The sequence below is a fragment of the Anomaloglossus baeobatrachus genome, chromosome 2 (genome assembly GCF_048569485.1).
Source record: "Anomaloglossus baeobatrachus isolate aAnoBae1 chromosome 2, aAnoBae1.hap1, whole genome shotgun sequence".
Lineage (NCBI taxonomy): Eukaryota > Metazoa > Chordata > Amphibia > Anura > Aromobatidae > Anomaloglossus > Anomaloglossus baeobatrachus.
The window spans coordinates 660703827-660719883 of record NC_134354.1 but is presented as its reverse complement, the minus strand read 5'-3'; the positions used below and the strand labels follow the sequence as shown (position 1 = coordinate 660719883).

Genomic DNA, 16057 nt, shown 5'->3' with positions numbered 1-16057 from the left:
GCTGATAGGTAGGGCCTGCTTTCCGTAGATGGGTGTAGTGGTGGAGGTGTAGGTAGTCTTTACTTTTCACCTTTCTGACCTGATAAAGCCTTGCCTTAAAAGACCCGTTTCAGTCCATGTCCCACTAGGCCTGTTTTTCAAGTGACCTTTTCTCTACCTCCTTATGCTATATGGGGATGTGTTCTATTTGTATATATTTTTTCTAAATTTTCGGTTTTTCCTCCGTTTTGCTTAAAGTGATACTATTTTGTGGTCTGTGAGCCAGGTCTCTAGTCATACATCTGGTAGGGGCTGAGGGATGTGTGTGGCTAACTCACCCTGTGGCCGTATGAGCCAATTAGTCATGGGCACAACTTTGTTGTGCTGGTGCTACGTTTCTCTGCCCGCCCAGTGAATTGAATTTGTTCGGTTTGAGGGGGCGTGACGCCGTGGATAATGCGCGCTGCCTTTTTCTGGCAGCGTGTTCTGCGCATGCGCCGGCTACGTCACTGGTTGTGACGTTTGCGGTCCAGGCCTGCGTTCCACAGTGCGACCCGGAAGTGTGGGAGGGTCGGCACTGGCGCGGCGCCACACGTGGGCAGCTGAGCAGGGTTTAAAAAGATGGCGGACGCAATACAGCGGTGCGCAGCATATAGGAGCCCCGCTGTTTGCCGTCCGGTAAGATCCTGCCAGTACTCTTTTCCTATTGTTTGCATGGGGAGTCTGCTTTTGGATATAGGTATCTGATGGTTTATGTGTTTGTTTCACAGCATGTCCTGTCCTGTCCTTTTGATATAAGGACTGACTCTCGATACTCCCCTGACGATTATCTTTGTATATGAAACGCGTTGGGAGAACAAGGACATCAGGACCTCTATCTCCGTAAGGGGACCAGGTGTTAAGTCCACTGAAATAGGACCACCGGGACGCCCAGGAGGACTTGAGGATCTCTGATAGGGGTTGGATCGTCGTCCGATGTGGTGAGATCGTTCCATCCTCCTCTATCTCGCTTAAGGGTTCTTGTGACCTGTTTTGATACCGTGTTGGTCCGGGCCCAAAAGGGGTGGGCTGTCCCAGTGTATTTTTTGGCACGGGTCAGCTTACCTACTGACGTTATCTGCACAGGCGCTGTCCTGGGCCTGATGGTACCCCTATACATGCTGAAGGGGATTTTCGTGTCTTGGTTTTAAGATAACATATGTGGAGGAAGGCTTTACCTGCTTCCGTTTTAATAGGATTTATTAAAAGTTAAATTTTAATACTCTGTAGCCCGTCCTTGCTGCTTTTGCTTAAACTGCATAGTCACAAAAAATTTCAAACGCCAAAATTACATTTTTGGGTCGCCACACATTTTGCACAGAATGCAATAGCAGGCAATCAAAACATAGCATCTGCGCAAAAATGGTACCAGTAAAAAGTACCGCTCGAGAAGCAAAAGATAAACCATCACTGAGCTATAGAACCTGAAAAATTAGAACGCTACGGGTTTCAGAAAATGGCGCAAATAGTGTGCCACTTATTTTGGACAGATTTGTGAATTTTTTTAACTTCTTGTATAAAAGTAAACCAATACATGTTTCGTATCTACAAACTCGCACCGACCTGAGGCATCATACCGATACATCAGTTTTACCATATAGTGAACACAGTGAATAAAATATCCCATAAACAATTGTGCGATTTTGCATTTTTCCGCACTTGGAATTTTTTTGCCGTTTTCCAGTACACTATATGGTAAAACTCATGGTTTTATTTAAAAGTGCAACTTGTCCCGCAAAAAATAAGCCCTCATACGGCAAAATTGACAGAAAAATAAAAAAGTTACGGATCTCAGATAAAGAAGAGCAAAAGGAAGCACGGAAAAATGGAAAATCGCCCGGGAGTGAAGGGGTTAAGAAGTGGTTGTCTGAGTAGTGGGCAGTCCCTTTTTAAGGGAGTTATAAAAATTGCTTACCAAAAAAAAGTGCAAACAAAGAAAACAAAAATGCAATATATGTAAATCGGGTGTTGGTGTATGAAACGAGCCCGCACCATGCACAGCAGATGCTGGTTGTGTTGCATAGCCAACATTTAGGCTGGGTCCACACGGGGCACTAGTGCGATCATCGCATGACACTCGGCTGACGCTGGCAGTACAGCAGAGCCGAGTGTCATGCAAGTGTCACTGTGACAGGCCTGACTGCGAACGGACCTCAGCTGTGGACGGGCGGGCCGGCTGTGAGGAGGGGAGGGAGGGAGGGATTTATCTCCCTCTCTCCTCCGTAGCCGGCTATTGCCATTCTCGCCCTGCACTCGTGGTACACCGGTGTACCGCGAGTGCAGTGCGATTTTTCTTTCGCCCCATAGACTTGAATGGGTGCGAGAGATTCTCGCATTACACCCGCAGCATGCTGCGATTGTTTTCTCGGTCCGATTAGGGGTGAGAAAATAATCGCTCATGTGTGCTGAGACACAGGCTAATATTGGTCCGAGTGGAATGCGATGTTTTATCGCACTCCACTCGCACCGTTTTTCTCGCCGTGTGGCTTATCCCTTACTGGAACAACAGCAATCCCTTAAGGGGACAAACAAAGTAAAGATGAAACGTTTATAGTTCCCTCTGGCTTTTTAAACTCCTCTCTGAGACACCATGTGTCGGTCACACACACCAGACTGCGATCATAAGGCGCCGTCCGTGGTTTGGGCTGCATGACTTTAGTGACAGGTTCCCTTTAACTCTTGAATTTGTAAATGACACTGCTAGAACGGCACATTGCTCTTCAGCTCATCCACGTGCAGCAAGTCTTCTTTTGGTATATTAGCTGATCTAGGGAAATGTGGAAGCAGAAAAAAACGTCTCCAGTCATAGTTGACCATCGCAGTGCACAACCTTTAAATCACGTGACTTCCAGAGTGTAAACCTTGAAAACTATTGATGGAGAAAACACTACCGTAGACTTACAATCTTACTATTTTTTTTTTTTTTTGTCCCCCCATCCCCTACCCCCTTCCCTCAGGCTGATGAGTTAAATAGTCACTTTGGACAAATGACTTTGAGTCGCCAGGGCTCATCTGAGGCGCCTGATCCCTCCACTGCCATCTATCCGTCTCCCCTGATCTCCCAGCATCCGCAGCAGGCTGGATTCATCATGACAACTGGGGGACAAGCCATTCCCACTACAGGCTACCCTTCCTCAGGGCACCCGTCACCCACACAGCAGGTCATCCCCACACAGGGATTCATGCAGCCTCCACAGCAAGTATGTATGACTTAAGTGCTGGAATTTGTATTGCTTGGTCATAGATTTTAATTTATTGTATGTCCTGAGTAGGGTCTGCCCCCTACAGGCTACTATGTGAACTGCTTCAGCTCTTCCCCACCCTCGTTTCCCACACGAAGTGGACTTTGCTATATTGATATTTAAGGTTAAATGTCTACTATTCTCATTATGGTTTGTTTTTTTGAGTTTCTGGTTCCATGTTCTGTGCCAATTCCTCGTTCAGCAGTTGGTGATACAGATGTTGCGTTTTCTATCTTTTAGATCCATGTCTATTCAGAGGATTTTAGTCTAGCACTCCTCACTATGGTGTTGTCAGCCATGATTTGTAAAAAATGTGCAAGCAACTTTGTAACCTCAGAAATCTCTACCCTTTGTTTTCCTTTTTATAGTGAGATAATTCATGACATCCATTAGCAGTAATACTGCACTTTTACTGCATCTTGACATCCTGGTGTTAAAGGGGTACAGTGGAACCCTGGATTACGAGCAGAATTGATTCCGGGAGTGAGCTCTTAAACAAAGTTACTCTTGTATCAAAGCAAATTTTCCCATAGGAAATAATTGAAATGCAGACAATTCGTTCCACAACCCAAAATATTTACTGTATTTATACAAACTCATTACAGCAATAGAAAATAATCTGTGTTCATATAAAATTATTACAGTGCACTAATACAAAATACTGTACAGTAAAAGCATATAAAGCAAATTAAACTGTACTATAGCCTTCAATAAAATTGTTGGGGTGCGAGAAGTACAATATAAGCAATGTGCTGTACTGGTTAGTAGAATGAAAGTATAATACTGTATCCACAAATGCGAATTGATAGACATGTATATACTGTACAATGGTATACTGTATACAGTACATATGTATAGAAAGTTACCTCCAGAGTGGGTCAGAGCGCGGTGAAAGGACAGAACTGGACGTGTGCACAGTGAGGATTTGCTCTTCTTGCAAAGTATTGCTCTTAAACCAAGTTACACATTTGTACAAAGCTTTTCTTGTCTTGCAAAACGCTCTCAAACCAAGAACTAAGGTTCCACTGTATTTAATTTGGGACAGCTTATTTATCCATAGGATGGTTGATCACTACTAGATCAGTGGGGATCACATAGACTTACTTCTATTTCTCCCCTTTCACAGATGGGCAATCCAGCATGTGCTCAAAATTATGTGCAGATTAATCTCTGAATACATTTATAGTGATCTGTGCTCTCTTAGGCCCCCTTCACACGTCTGTGAGTCCGGTGCAGGTGACGTATGTTTTCATACCGTACCATAGAGACATGGACATACACAGGCCCATTAAAATCAGTGGGTCTGCACACACATCAATGTTTTCACACTGACCATGTGTCCATGTGTTCAGCAGCATGTACCGGAGAAAACGTGTCTTTGAAATAAAATTATTTTTTATACTCTCCTTTCTCCAGCTCTGCTGTCTTCGGCGCTGCTGTCACTTGCTTCTGGGTCCCGCTCATTGCATATTCACTGCACCATGGACGCGGAAGCAGCAGCAGCACCGTAGACAGGTGAGTATAGACGTTCCTGCTGTCCATGTGCTATCTGGATGTCACACAGATGGCACAGGGACCGCACATGTGTGCCAAAATCACCGCACACTGATGGGTCTTGCGTACCTTCATCACGGCCGTGCAAAACATCAACATGGCTGTGTGAAGGGGGTCTTACAGAGCACCTTTCACCTGTCTGGAGCTGCCCTTCCTCTTTTTTTTTTTTTTTTTTTTTTTAAAAAAAATAAAATAATGGGCAGCCACAGACAGATGGATTTACTAGAGAACATTAATGATAAACTAAGCACAAAAGGAAAATAAATCTACTCTTTTTAGATAACATTTCTGGACATTGTAATTGTATTGGTTAGGCTACGTCCACACATTGCAGACATTCTGCAACCAAATCTGCATCTCGTGGCAGGGAAAACGACACTGCAAAAAAGTGCGTTTGCCCCCTTTTTTATTCGCTTTTTTTCATTGCTTTCAATGGTAAAAGCGCAGAAAGAATTGACGAGCTACAGATTTTTTTGGCTGCCAAATCTGCAAGGAAGAAATCCTGAACATGTGCACAGCACTTCAGGATTCCCATAGACTTTGCTGGCATAAGGATATGCTGGCAGATTTCTGAATATCTGCAAGACAAAAACTTGGCAAAAAGGCACAGTGTGCACACAGCCTTAGGTGGTGACAGGTTCTCTTCCTGCAACCACGGAGAGAGGGAACATAGTCTGTATGCTATCTTTTCAGTTTGTCTTTATGGAAAGTTTTGGAGCTCAAATTATGAATATATTGGCACAAATCATGGTTTTCAGTGGCATACATTAAAGTGGTTGTTCGGGACTCTTAACATTGAGGACTTATCCTTAGGATTGGTCATTCGTGTCTGATCGGTGGGGGTGCGGTACTAGTCACCAGCACCCCTGCTGATCAGCTGTTCTCTGTGCTGCCGGCTGGAACTACTCAGTTGCAGAGCTGCACAGTGCAGACATGTCACTTGCATAGTGGCCTTGGCTGGGTACTGCGTATCTGTCCTCTAATCAGATAAATAAGGGGCATATACAGTATGTGGTACCTGGCCACAGCCACTAGTCCATCAACGGAACTGTGCCATGCAGCTCCACAGCTGAGTGGTTCCGGCCACCAGTAGTATCGAGAACAGCTGATTAGTGTTGGGTGTCGCTCCCACACGGATCAGACATTCATGACCTATCCTGAAGATAGGAAATCAATTAAAAACCAGGACAATCCCTTTAAATTAAAGAGACCCCATTGTGATCCTTGCTGTTCCACTATATCGACAGATACCACTGTGTGGAGGAAGGTCTGTTTTGTAGATTTACTGAAAATACTTCCTACTGATCATAGATTGAGTCCTATATACTATAAAGCATCAAGAGGAGGAGGTCAGAGGAAGCAGCCATAGGAAGCAATCTAGTCAGTCTCTTCGTTGTAGCTGGTGAGGGCTCTGTGTGTTTGTAGTGAGATTCAAATTTGTCTACAAGAATCTATTTCCTCTACTTATAGATTAAACTTTGAGAAGCAGATATGTCCTCTTCTAGTTTATTAACCCTTTAGAAGCTGCTTTTTTCTAGTAGAGGAAACATTGGTAATCCGCTACAGTAGATCACTAATATTTATACACCACTCATTTTTGTAAATATTTTATCTTTTCATACACAACACTGAAGATTTAACACTGATACAATGTAAAGTAGTCAGTGTACAGCTTGTATAACAGCATATATTTGGTGTGCCCTCTAAATAGTTCAGCCCGCAACCATTAATGGCAACAAAAGTGAGTACACCCATAAGTGAAAATGGCCAAATTGTGCCCGATTAGCAATTTTCCCTCTCCAGTGTTTTGTGACTCATTAGTGTTACAAGATCTCACGTGTGAATGGGGAGCAGGTGTCTTACATTTGGTGTCATCACGCACTCTTATTCTGGTCACTTGAACTTCAACATGGCACCTCATAGCAAAGAATTCTCTGAGGATCTGAAAAAAAATAATTGTTGCTCTTCATAAGTGGCCTAGGCTGTAAAAAGATTGCCAACGCTTTGAAACTGAGCTGCAGCATGGTGGCCAAGACCATACACAGGTTTAACAAGACAGTTTGTACTCAATAGGCCTCGCAATGGTCGACCATAGAAGTTGACTGCACGTGCTCAGCGTCATAGCCAGAGGTTTCCTTTTTAAAATTAAAAATGAGTGCTGCCAACGTTGCTTCAGAGGTTACAAGTTTGGCTGGTCAGCATGTCAGTGCTCAGACCATACACCGCACGCTGCATCAAATTGTTCTGGATGACTGTTGTCTCAGAAGGAAGCCTATTCTACAGATTATGTGCAAGAAAGCTTGCAGTTTGATGACAAGCAGACTAATGACATGGATTACTGGAACCATGTCTGGTGGTCTGATGAGACAAGATAAACGTATTTAGTTCAGATGGTGCCAAGCATGTTTGGTGCCATCCAGGAGAGGAGTAGAAAGACAAGTGTACCTTACCTACAGTCAAGCATGGTGGTGGGAGTCATGGTTTAGGGCTGCAAGAGTGCTGCGAGGTGTGGGGAGTTACAGTTCATTGAGGGAACCATGAATGCGGTCATGCACTGTGATATTTTGCATCAGAGCATGATCCTCTTCCTTTGGAAACTGGTCCTCAGGGCAGTATTCCAACATAACCCCAAACATTCCTCCAAGATGACCACTACCATGCTAAAGAAACTGAGGGTAAAGTTGTTAAGTTCAAGCATGTCTACAGACCTAAACGTTGAGCATCTCTGGGGCCTCCTCAAATAGAAGGAGGGGAGGCTCAAGGTCTAGAACATCCCCCAGCTTCGTGATGTCGTCATGGAGGAGGGAAGAGGATTCCAGTGGCTCCTGTGAAGCTCTAGTGGACTCCATGCCCAAGAGAGTTAGCCAGTGTTTGACAGTTGGGGCTCTTCTCCACTTGCGAATTCTATGAGCGAGTGCGATCCGATAGAAAATCGGATCGCACTCGCACCAGTGTTAATCAATGAGGCTGTGTCCACTTGCTAAATGTTTTACGGCACGTCTCGTGCTCTCGGTGAAATCGCAGCATGCTCTCAGCTCTCGCACCCCCGTGCAATCCTATGGGAGCGAGAAAAAAAATCAGAATCCGGGTGGCATGCGCATGTCATACAGATGGCATACACATGTCACACGGATCCTTGACATCTGCATACTGCGTCAGACTGGCTACCGGAGAAATCTCCAGTAACACCAGTCCTGGCCACGGTTACATGCACTGAACTCCGGAGCTGTCACCTGAGCTCCAGAGTGCAGCCTGAACAGCGAACGCCGAGTGATTGATTCCCCGGCGATTGCTGTTCAGTTCAGCACAGCTGCAGACAGACCGCGCTGATTTCTGGAGCTCAGGTGACAGATCCGGGGTTCAGTGCATGTAACCGTGGCCAGGCCTGGTATTACTGGAGATTCCTCCGGGAGCCAGCCTGACGTGGTATGCATAAACACTCACATAGCACTCGCATGATGCTCGCATGTCATACGGATGCTATGTGAGGAAAAAAACACACACCGTACGCAGACCACACGCAGGACACTCGACTCACATTTGTAGCCGAGTGTCACTGTGAATTTGTAAACGCAAGTGGAGAAGAGCCCTAATGGTGGCCACACAAAATGTTAACACTTTGGGCACAATTTGCCCGTTTTCACTTAAGGATGTACTCCCTTTTGTTGCCAGTGGTTTAGACATTGAGTGTGTGTTATTTAGAGGGCACCATATTACACAGTTATACAAGCTGTACACTGACTACTTTACATTGTAGCAAAGTGTCAGCTCTTCACTGTTGTCCCATGGGAACATCTAATAAAATATTTACAAAAATATGAGGGGTGTACTCAGTTTTGTGATACATTGTATGTCCTCTTTTTAGTAGTAAAAAAAAAAAGACCTGCTATTACCTGGCAGATAAATGGTAGTATTCTTTATTTAGTAAAGCTCAGGCTCCTGGCAGTGTGGTAAATATATTAATTCCCTGCTTATTGAGATACATTGGTGAATTCCCTTAGCTTAGACTTAAAGGGAACCTGTCAGCAGATTTGGGGCCTATAAGCTGCAGCCACCACCACTGGGCTCTTATATACAGCATGCTAGAATGCTGTATATAAGAGCCCAGGCTGCTGTGTAGAACATAAAAAACACTTTATAATACTCACCTAAACGGTTGCTGCAGTGGAGATGGGCCATATGGGCGTCTCGTTCTCCGGTGCCAGTGCCTCCTCTTTCAGCCATCTTTATCCTTCTTTTGAAGCCTGTGTGCATGACGCATCCTACATTATACACACTCGCCGGTCCTGCGCAGGCGCAGTACAATACTTTGATCTGCCCTGCTCAGGGCAAATCAAAGTGCGTCTGCACAGGACCTCAATGCCGGCGAGTATGGATGACATAGGACGCGTCATGCACACCGGCTTCAGAAGATGGAGGACGAAGATGGCCGAAAGAGGAGGCGCCGACACCGGAGAACGGGATGCCCATATGACCCAACACCACCACAGCGTGACCGTTTAGGTAAGTATTATAAAGTGATTTTTACGCTCTACACAGCGGCCTGGGCTCTTATATACAGCATGTTAGAATGTTGTATATAAGAACCCAGTGGTGGTGGTGGCAGCTTATAGGCTCCAAATCTGATGACAGGTTCCCTTAAAAGTAAAACCTGAGTCCCAGTAATACTGAGGGAAATCTTCTTATTTACCAATTAACATGAATTTAAAAAAGGATGTGTAATTGTCAATTTTTGTTAGAATTGATAGGTACATGGCAGGTTCCCATTTGTGCACACAATTATTGCACATTAAGAACAGCAAGTACTGTATTTTGCTTTTCGTATAAAGCAAGAATTATGCTGTGCATAGCATGCATAAGAGAGATCAGGAAAGCTATGGTATGGTATTTGTATCCATCTTATCATTGATACTCACTTTTTGTGTTCCAGATTCAGGTCTCATATTACCCTACCGGGCAGTACTCTAACTCTAGCCAGCAATACCGACCTCTCTCGCACCCAGCGGCCTACAATTCACAGCGCAATCAGCAGGTCACCCAGCCCACGCAACAACCTGGTACGACGCCTTGAAAATGCCGACAAATATGTAGGATGCTGTCATTTTCTCTATGGAGTTCATTGGCTTTATATATTTATCTTATAAGCAATTTATGTGAAATTCATGATCTAACTTCATGCTGTTTTAAATCGGGTGTTTTTTTTAAAGGGGTAATAGCTTAAATTGTAAAGTGCTTTTAAAATCAATTTACCTTCTAGTTTTTCAGAATGGAAATAACTTAAGGGATTGTTAAAGGCATCTGTCACCCGGATTTTGCTCCCCCAACTGAGAGCAACATAATGTAGAGACTGAGACCCTGATTCCAGCGATGTGTCACTTACTGAGTTGTTTGCTCGATCTGATGCAGAGAAAACATTTATTTTTTCAAAATGACAGCAGTTATACAGAACTCATGAGTATGCTGGACTACCTGTAGCACGCCAAGAAGTTCTCTAATGATAATCTACTGCTGATTAATTGATGATTTTATCAAAACTACGCTAAGCAGCCCAGAAAGAGACACATCGCTGGAATCAGGATCTCTGCCCCTACGTTATTTTCTCAGATTAGGTGGGCAAAACCTGGGGACATATTGCCTGTATTATAATGTACAGCTTGTTGCTTGTACGGTGGACAGGTTACAGACAACCATACAGTCTGAATAGCCAGTTACCTAGCTAAAGAACCTATCGCTAACCTCTTTACTTTAGAGCCAGAATGCAGAGCTCTGAAGCTGCCTTGATCTGGCCTCTTCCATCCCCCAATGCTTCTCTCATGCTAAAAGTTGGAAACATTGTCCCTGCTTGCGGAATGGGAGATCAGTTAGTTTGAAACAACAGTACAACCATGCCGTTGATCTGAACAGGTCATACTTCAGAAATGCACCACCCTTTGCATAGTACAAATCCGGAGCACTACTGAATAAGGAACATTAGATTCTTAGCATTGTTATTGTGCATCCAATGATAAAAAGAGAGATTTTTCTTTGTCGCTCCATTGGGAGACCCAGACAATTGGGTGTATAGCTTCTGCCTCCGGAGGCCACACAAAGTATTACACTTTAAAAAGTGTAACCCCTCCCCTCTGCCTATACACCCTCCCGTGCATCACGGGCTCCTCAGTTTTATGCTTTGTGTTGAAGGAGGCACACATTCACTCAAGCTCCCATTTTAGTCAGCAGCAGCTGCTGATTGTATCGGATGGAAGAAAAGAGGGCCTCCACAGGGCCCCCGGCATGCTCCCTTCTCACCCCACTAAGTCGGCGGTGCTGTTAAGGTTGAGGTACCCATTGCGGGTACAAAGGCTGGAGCCACATGCCGTTTTCCTTCCCCATCCCTTAGAGGCTCTGGGAGAAGTGGGATCCTAACCGGTCATCCATTCACTGGGACCGGGCTCCCTCCGCAGCCCCTGTGGGAATCTGCCGGACAGGAGATTTGGTATCATCAGGGACAGGGCCCTGCATCTAAAGGTACTCTGTGTCCCCATGGGGACGGTGCATGGAGCGCTCGTGTCACAGACGCTGCAGCGGCTGCTGGTTTTTTTTTGTGACGACCGGGACTACCGCGCCGACCGCGCCTGTTTGCCGGCCGCGGTATTAAATTTAGTCCTCGGCTTCATGCGGCCTAGTACCATAACTCCCGCCCCAGGGCCTGCCAGTCAGGGGTAAGGGCGGGACGGTCGACCTGACGTCGACAGTGAGGGCTGGAGCATACTTTAGGTTTCCTCCTCCCCCCTCACTGATCACTGTGGGGCACCAGATTCCCGCACTTTATTAGTCGCCGCCCACGGCTCCCTCCTCCCCTGAGAGCTCCGGCAGCCATTGTTACAATCACATTCTGCCGGTGGAAGATTTCAGGAACGAGCTCTACAGCTCTGGGAGGCCCAAGGCAGGGAATCTGGTGGACACACAACCGCTTTGGGCGGTCGGTAAGGGTTGGGCTCAATGTCCCAAGGTGGATCCTCCAGTCTCTAGACTGGCGGCTAGATCTGTAGTATCAGTGGGAGATGGCTCATCGCTCAAGGATGCCACTGACAGGCAGATAGAGCTCCTGATGAAATCCATCTATGAAGCCACAGGCGCGTCTTTTGCCCCGGCCTTTGCAGCCGTGTGGGCACTCCAAGCTATCTCAGCTTGTCTGTCTGAGATTAATGCGGTCACACGTACCTCTGCTCCGCAAGTTGCGTCTTTGACTTCTCAGGCATCGGTATTTTCATCCTACGCCATGAATGCCGTCCTGGACTCTGCTAGCCGTACAGCGGTAGCGTCCGCCAATTCGGTGGCAGTCCGCAGGGCCATGTGGCTACGCGAATGGAAGGCAGACTCTGCTTCCAAGAAGTTCTTAACCGGTTTGCCATTTTCTGGCGACCGATTGTTTGGCGAGCGATTGGATGAAATTATTAAGCAATCCAAGGGAAAGGACTCGTCCTTACCCCAGTCCAAACCAAACAGACCTCAGCAACGGAAAATTCAATCGAGGTTTCGGTCCTTTCGGCCCTCAGCCAGGTCCCAATCCTCCTCGTCCAACAGGCCACAGAAGGGCCAGAGGAACTCTTATGCATGGCGGTCTAAGTCACGTCCTCCAAAGACCGCCGGAGGCACTGTCTCCAAGGCGGCCTCCTCATGACTTTCGGCCTCCCCAAACCGCATCCTCGGTCGGTGGCAGGCTCTCCCGCTTTTGCGACGCCTGGTGGCCACATGTCCAAGACCGATGGGTGAGAGACATTCTGTCTCACGGTTACAGGATAGAGTTCAGCTCTCGTCCTCCGACTCGTTTCTTCAGAACATCTCCGCCCCCCGAGCGAGCCGATGCACTTTTTCAGGCGGTGAACACTCTGAAGACAGAAGGAGTTGTGATCCCCGTTCCCCTTCAGGAACGTGGCCGCGGTTTTTACTCCAACTTGTTCGTGGTGCCAAAAAAGGACGGATCATTCCGTCCCGTTCTGGACCTCAAACTGCTCAACAGACACGTGAGAACCAGACGGTTTCGGATGGAATCTCTCCGCTCAGTCATCGCTTCGATGTCCCAAGGAGACTTCCTAGCATCAATCGACATCAGGGATGCTTATCTCCATGTGCCGATCGCACCAGAGCATCAACGCTTCCTGCGTTTCGCCATCGGGGACGAACACCTTCAGTTTGTGGCACTGCCTTTCGGCCTGGCGACAGCCCCACGGGTCTTCACCAAGGTCATGGCATCCGTTGTGGCGGTCCTACACTCTCAGGGCCACTCGGTGATACCTTACTTAGACGATCTCCTAGTCAAGGCACCCTCCCGGGTGACATGTCAACACAGCCTGACCGTCGCTCTGGAGACTCTCCAGAGGTTCGGGTGGATAATCAATTTCCCAAAGTCAAAATTGACACCGACCCAATCACTGACTTACCTCGGGATGGAGTTTCATACTCTCTCAGCGATAGTCAAGCTACCGCTGGACAAACAGCGTTCGCTACAGACAGGGGTGCACTCTCTTCTTCGGGGCCAGTCACACCCCTTGAGGCGCCTCATGCACTTCCTGGGGAAGATGGTGGCAGCAATGGAGGCAGTCCCCTTTGCGCAGTTTCATCTGCGTCCACTCCAATGGGACATTCTCCGCAAATGGGACAGGAGGTCGACGTCCCTAGACAGGAACGTCTCTCTTTCCCTGGCAGCCAAAACCTCTCTTCAGTGGTGGCTTCTTCCCACTTCTCTGTCGAAGGGAAAATCCTTCCTGCCCCCATCCTGGGCTGTGGTCACGACGGACACGAGTCTGTCAGGGTGGGGAGCGGTTTTTCTCCACCACAGGGCTCAGGGAACCTGAACTCCGACAGAGTCCTCCCTTCAGATCAATGTTCTGGAGATAAGGGCAGTGTATCTAGCCCTAAAGGCGTTACATCGGTGGCTGGAGGGCAGGCAGATCCGCATACAGTCGGACAACGCCACGGCGGTCGCGTACATCAACCACCAGAGCGGCACGCGCAGCCGTCAAGCCTTCCAGGAAGTTCGGCGGATTCTGCTGTGGGCGGAGGCCACAGCCTCAACCATCTCCGCAGTTCACATCCCGGGCGTAGAAAACTGGGAAGCAGACTTTCTCAGTCGCCGGGGCATGGACGCAGGGGAATGGTCTCTTCACCCGGACGTGTTTCGAGAGATCTGTTGCCGCTGGGGAACGCCGGACGTCGATCTCATGGCGTCTCGGCACAACAACAAAGTCCCGGCATTCATGGCACGGTCTCAAGATCAGAGCTCTGGCGGCGGACGCATTAGTTCAGGATTGGTCGCAGTTTCGACTGCCTTATGTATTTCCTGCTCTGGCAATGCTGCCCAGAGTGTTACGCAAGATCAGGTCCGACTGCCGCCGCGCCATCCCCGTCGCTCCAGACTGGCCGAGGAGGTCGTGGTACCCGGATCTGTGGCACCTCACGGTGGGTCAACCGTGGGCACTCCCAGACCGACCAGACTTGCTGTCTCAAGGGCCATTTTTCCATCTGAATTCTGCGGCCCTCAACCTGACTGTGTGGCCATTGAGTCCTGGCTCCTAGCGTCCTCAGGGTTATCTCAAGATGTCATTGCCACTATGAGACAGGCCAGGAAACCAACGTCCGCCAAGATCTATCACAGGGCTTGGAGGATCTTCTTATCCTGGTGCTCTGATAAGGGTTTTACCCCCTGGCCGTTTGCCTTACCCACTTTTCTTTCCTTCCTTCAATCCGGAATGGACAAGGGTTTGTCTCTCGGCTCTCTCAAGGGACAAGTATCGGCGCTTTCAGTGTTTTTTCAAAAGCGTCTAGCCAGGCTTCCGCAGGTCCGCACGTTCCTGCAGGGAGTTTGCCACATAGTCCCACCTTACAAGCGGCCGCTGGAACCCTGGGATCTTAACAGGGTGCTAAGGGCTCTTCAGAAACCACCTTTCGAGCCGCTGCGGGATGTCTCTTTATCACGTCTTTCGCAGAAGGTGGCTTTTCTAGTGGCAGTTACATCGCTCCGTAGAGTGTCGGAGCTAGCAGCGTTGTCATGCAAAGCCCCCTTCCTGGTTTTTCACCAGGATAAGGTGGTTCTGCGTCCGGTCCCAGAATTTCTCCCTAAGGTGGTATCCCCTTTTCATCTCAATCAGGATATCTCCTTACCTTCATTTTGCCCTCATCCAGTTCACCAATGTGAAAAGGATTTGCACTTGTTAGATCTAGTGAGAGCACTCCGGCTCTACGTGTCTCGCACGGCGCCCCTGCGCCGTTCTGATGCGCTCTTTGTCCTTGTCGCTGGCCCGCGTAAGGGGTCGCAGGCTTCCAAGTCAACCTTGGCTCGGTGGATCAAGGAACCGATTCTTGAAGCCTACCGTTCTTCTGGGCTTCCGATTCCTTCATGGCTGAGAGCCCATTCTACCAGAGCCGTGGGTGCGTCCTGGGCATTGCGGCACCGGGCTACGGCTCAGCAGGTGTGTCAGGCGGCTACCTGGTCTAGTCTGCACACTTTCACGAAACACTATCAGGTGCATACCTATGCTTCGGCAGATGCCAGTCTAGGTAGGCGAGTCCTTCAGGCGGCGGTTGCCCACCTGTAAGAAGGGGCCGTTTTCGGCTCTTTTTATCGAGGTATTCTTTTACCCACCCAGGGACTGCTTTTGGACGTCCCAATTGTCTGGGTCTCCCAATGGAGCGACAAAGAAGAAGGGAATTTTGTTTACTTACCGTAAATTCCTTTTCTTCTAGCTCCTATTGGGAGACCCAGCACCCGCCCCTGTTCCCTTCGGGCTGTTGTTCTTTTGTGTACACATGTTGTTCATGTTGAATTGTTCCTTTGGTTCATGGTTTCAGTTCTCCGAACATCCTTCGGATTGAATTTACCTTAGAATTTACCTTAGACCAATTTATAAGTTTCCTCCTTCCTGCTTTTGCACCAAAACTGAGGAGCCCGTGATGCACGGGAGGGTGTATAGGCAGAGGGGAGGGGTTACACTTTTTAAAGTGTAATACTTTGTGTGGCCTCCGGAGGCAGAAGCTATACACCCAATTGTCTGGGTCTCCCAATAGGAGCTAGAAGAAAAGGAATTTACGGTAAGTAAACAAAATTCCCTTCTTTTTTTCCATTTTCTTAAAGGGGTACTGCAGGGAGATAAAAAATTCTTCTAATGGATGTGCCTCCATAAAATATAAAGATGAGATCCATACTGCTGTTCCCCTCCCTCACAGTACTTGTAATTCAGTGTGACACTGGAGCTGCTGCTTGG

At 47.6% G+C, this 16057-nt stretch overlaps 1 protein-coding gene across 2 annotated transcripts in view; it reads left to right on the top strand.

Moving 5' to 3' along the window:
* The window catches only part of R3HDM2 (R3H domain containing 2), a 282716-nt gene that overhangs the window by 203076 nt on the left and 63583 nt on the right, over positions 1–16057 (top strand). For both annotated transcript variants that reach the window (XM_075337072.1, XM_075337071.1), the window contains 2 exons: positions 2976–3218; positions 9745–9871. In XM_075337072.1, coding sequence (XP_075193187.1) covers positions 2976–3218; positions 9745–9871 — 370 coding nt within the window. The remainder of the gene's footprint in view (positions 1–2975; positions 3219–9744; positions 9872–16057) is intronic.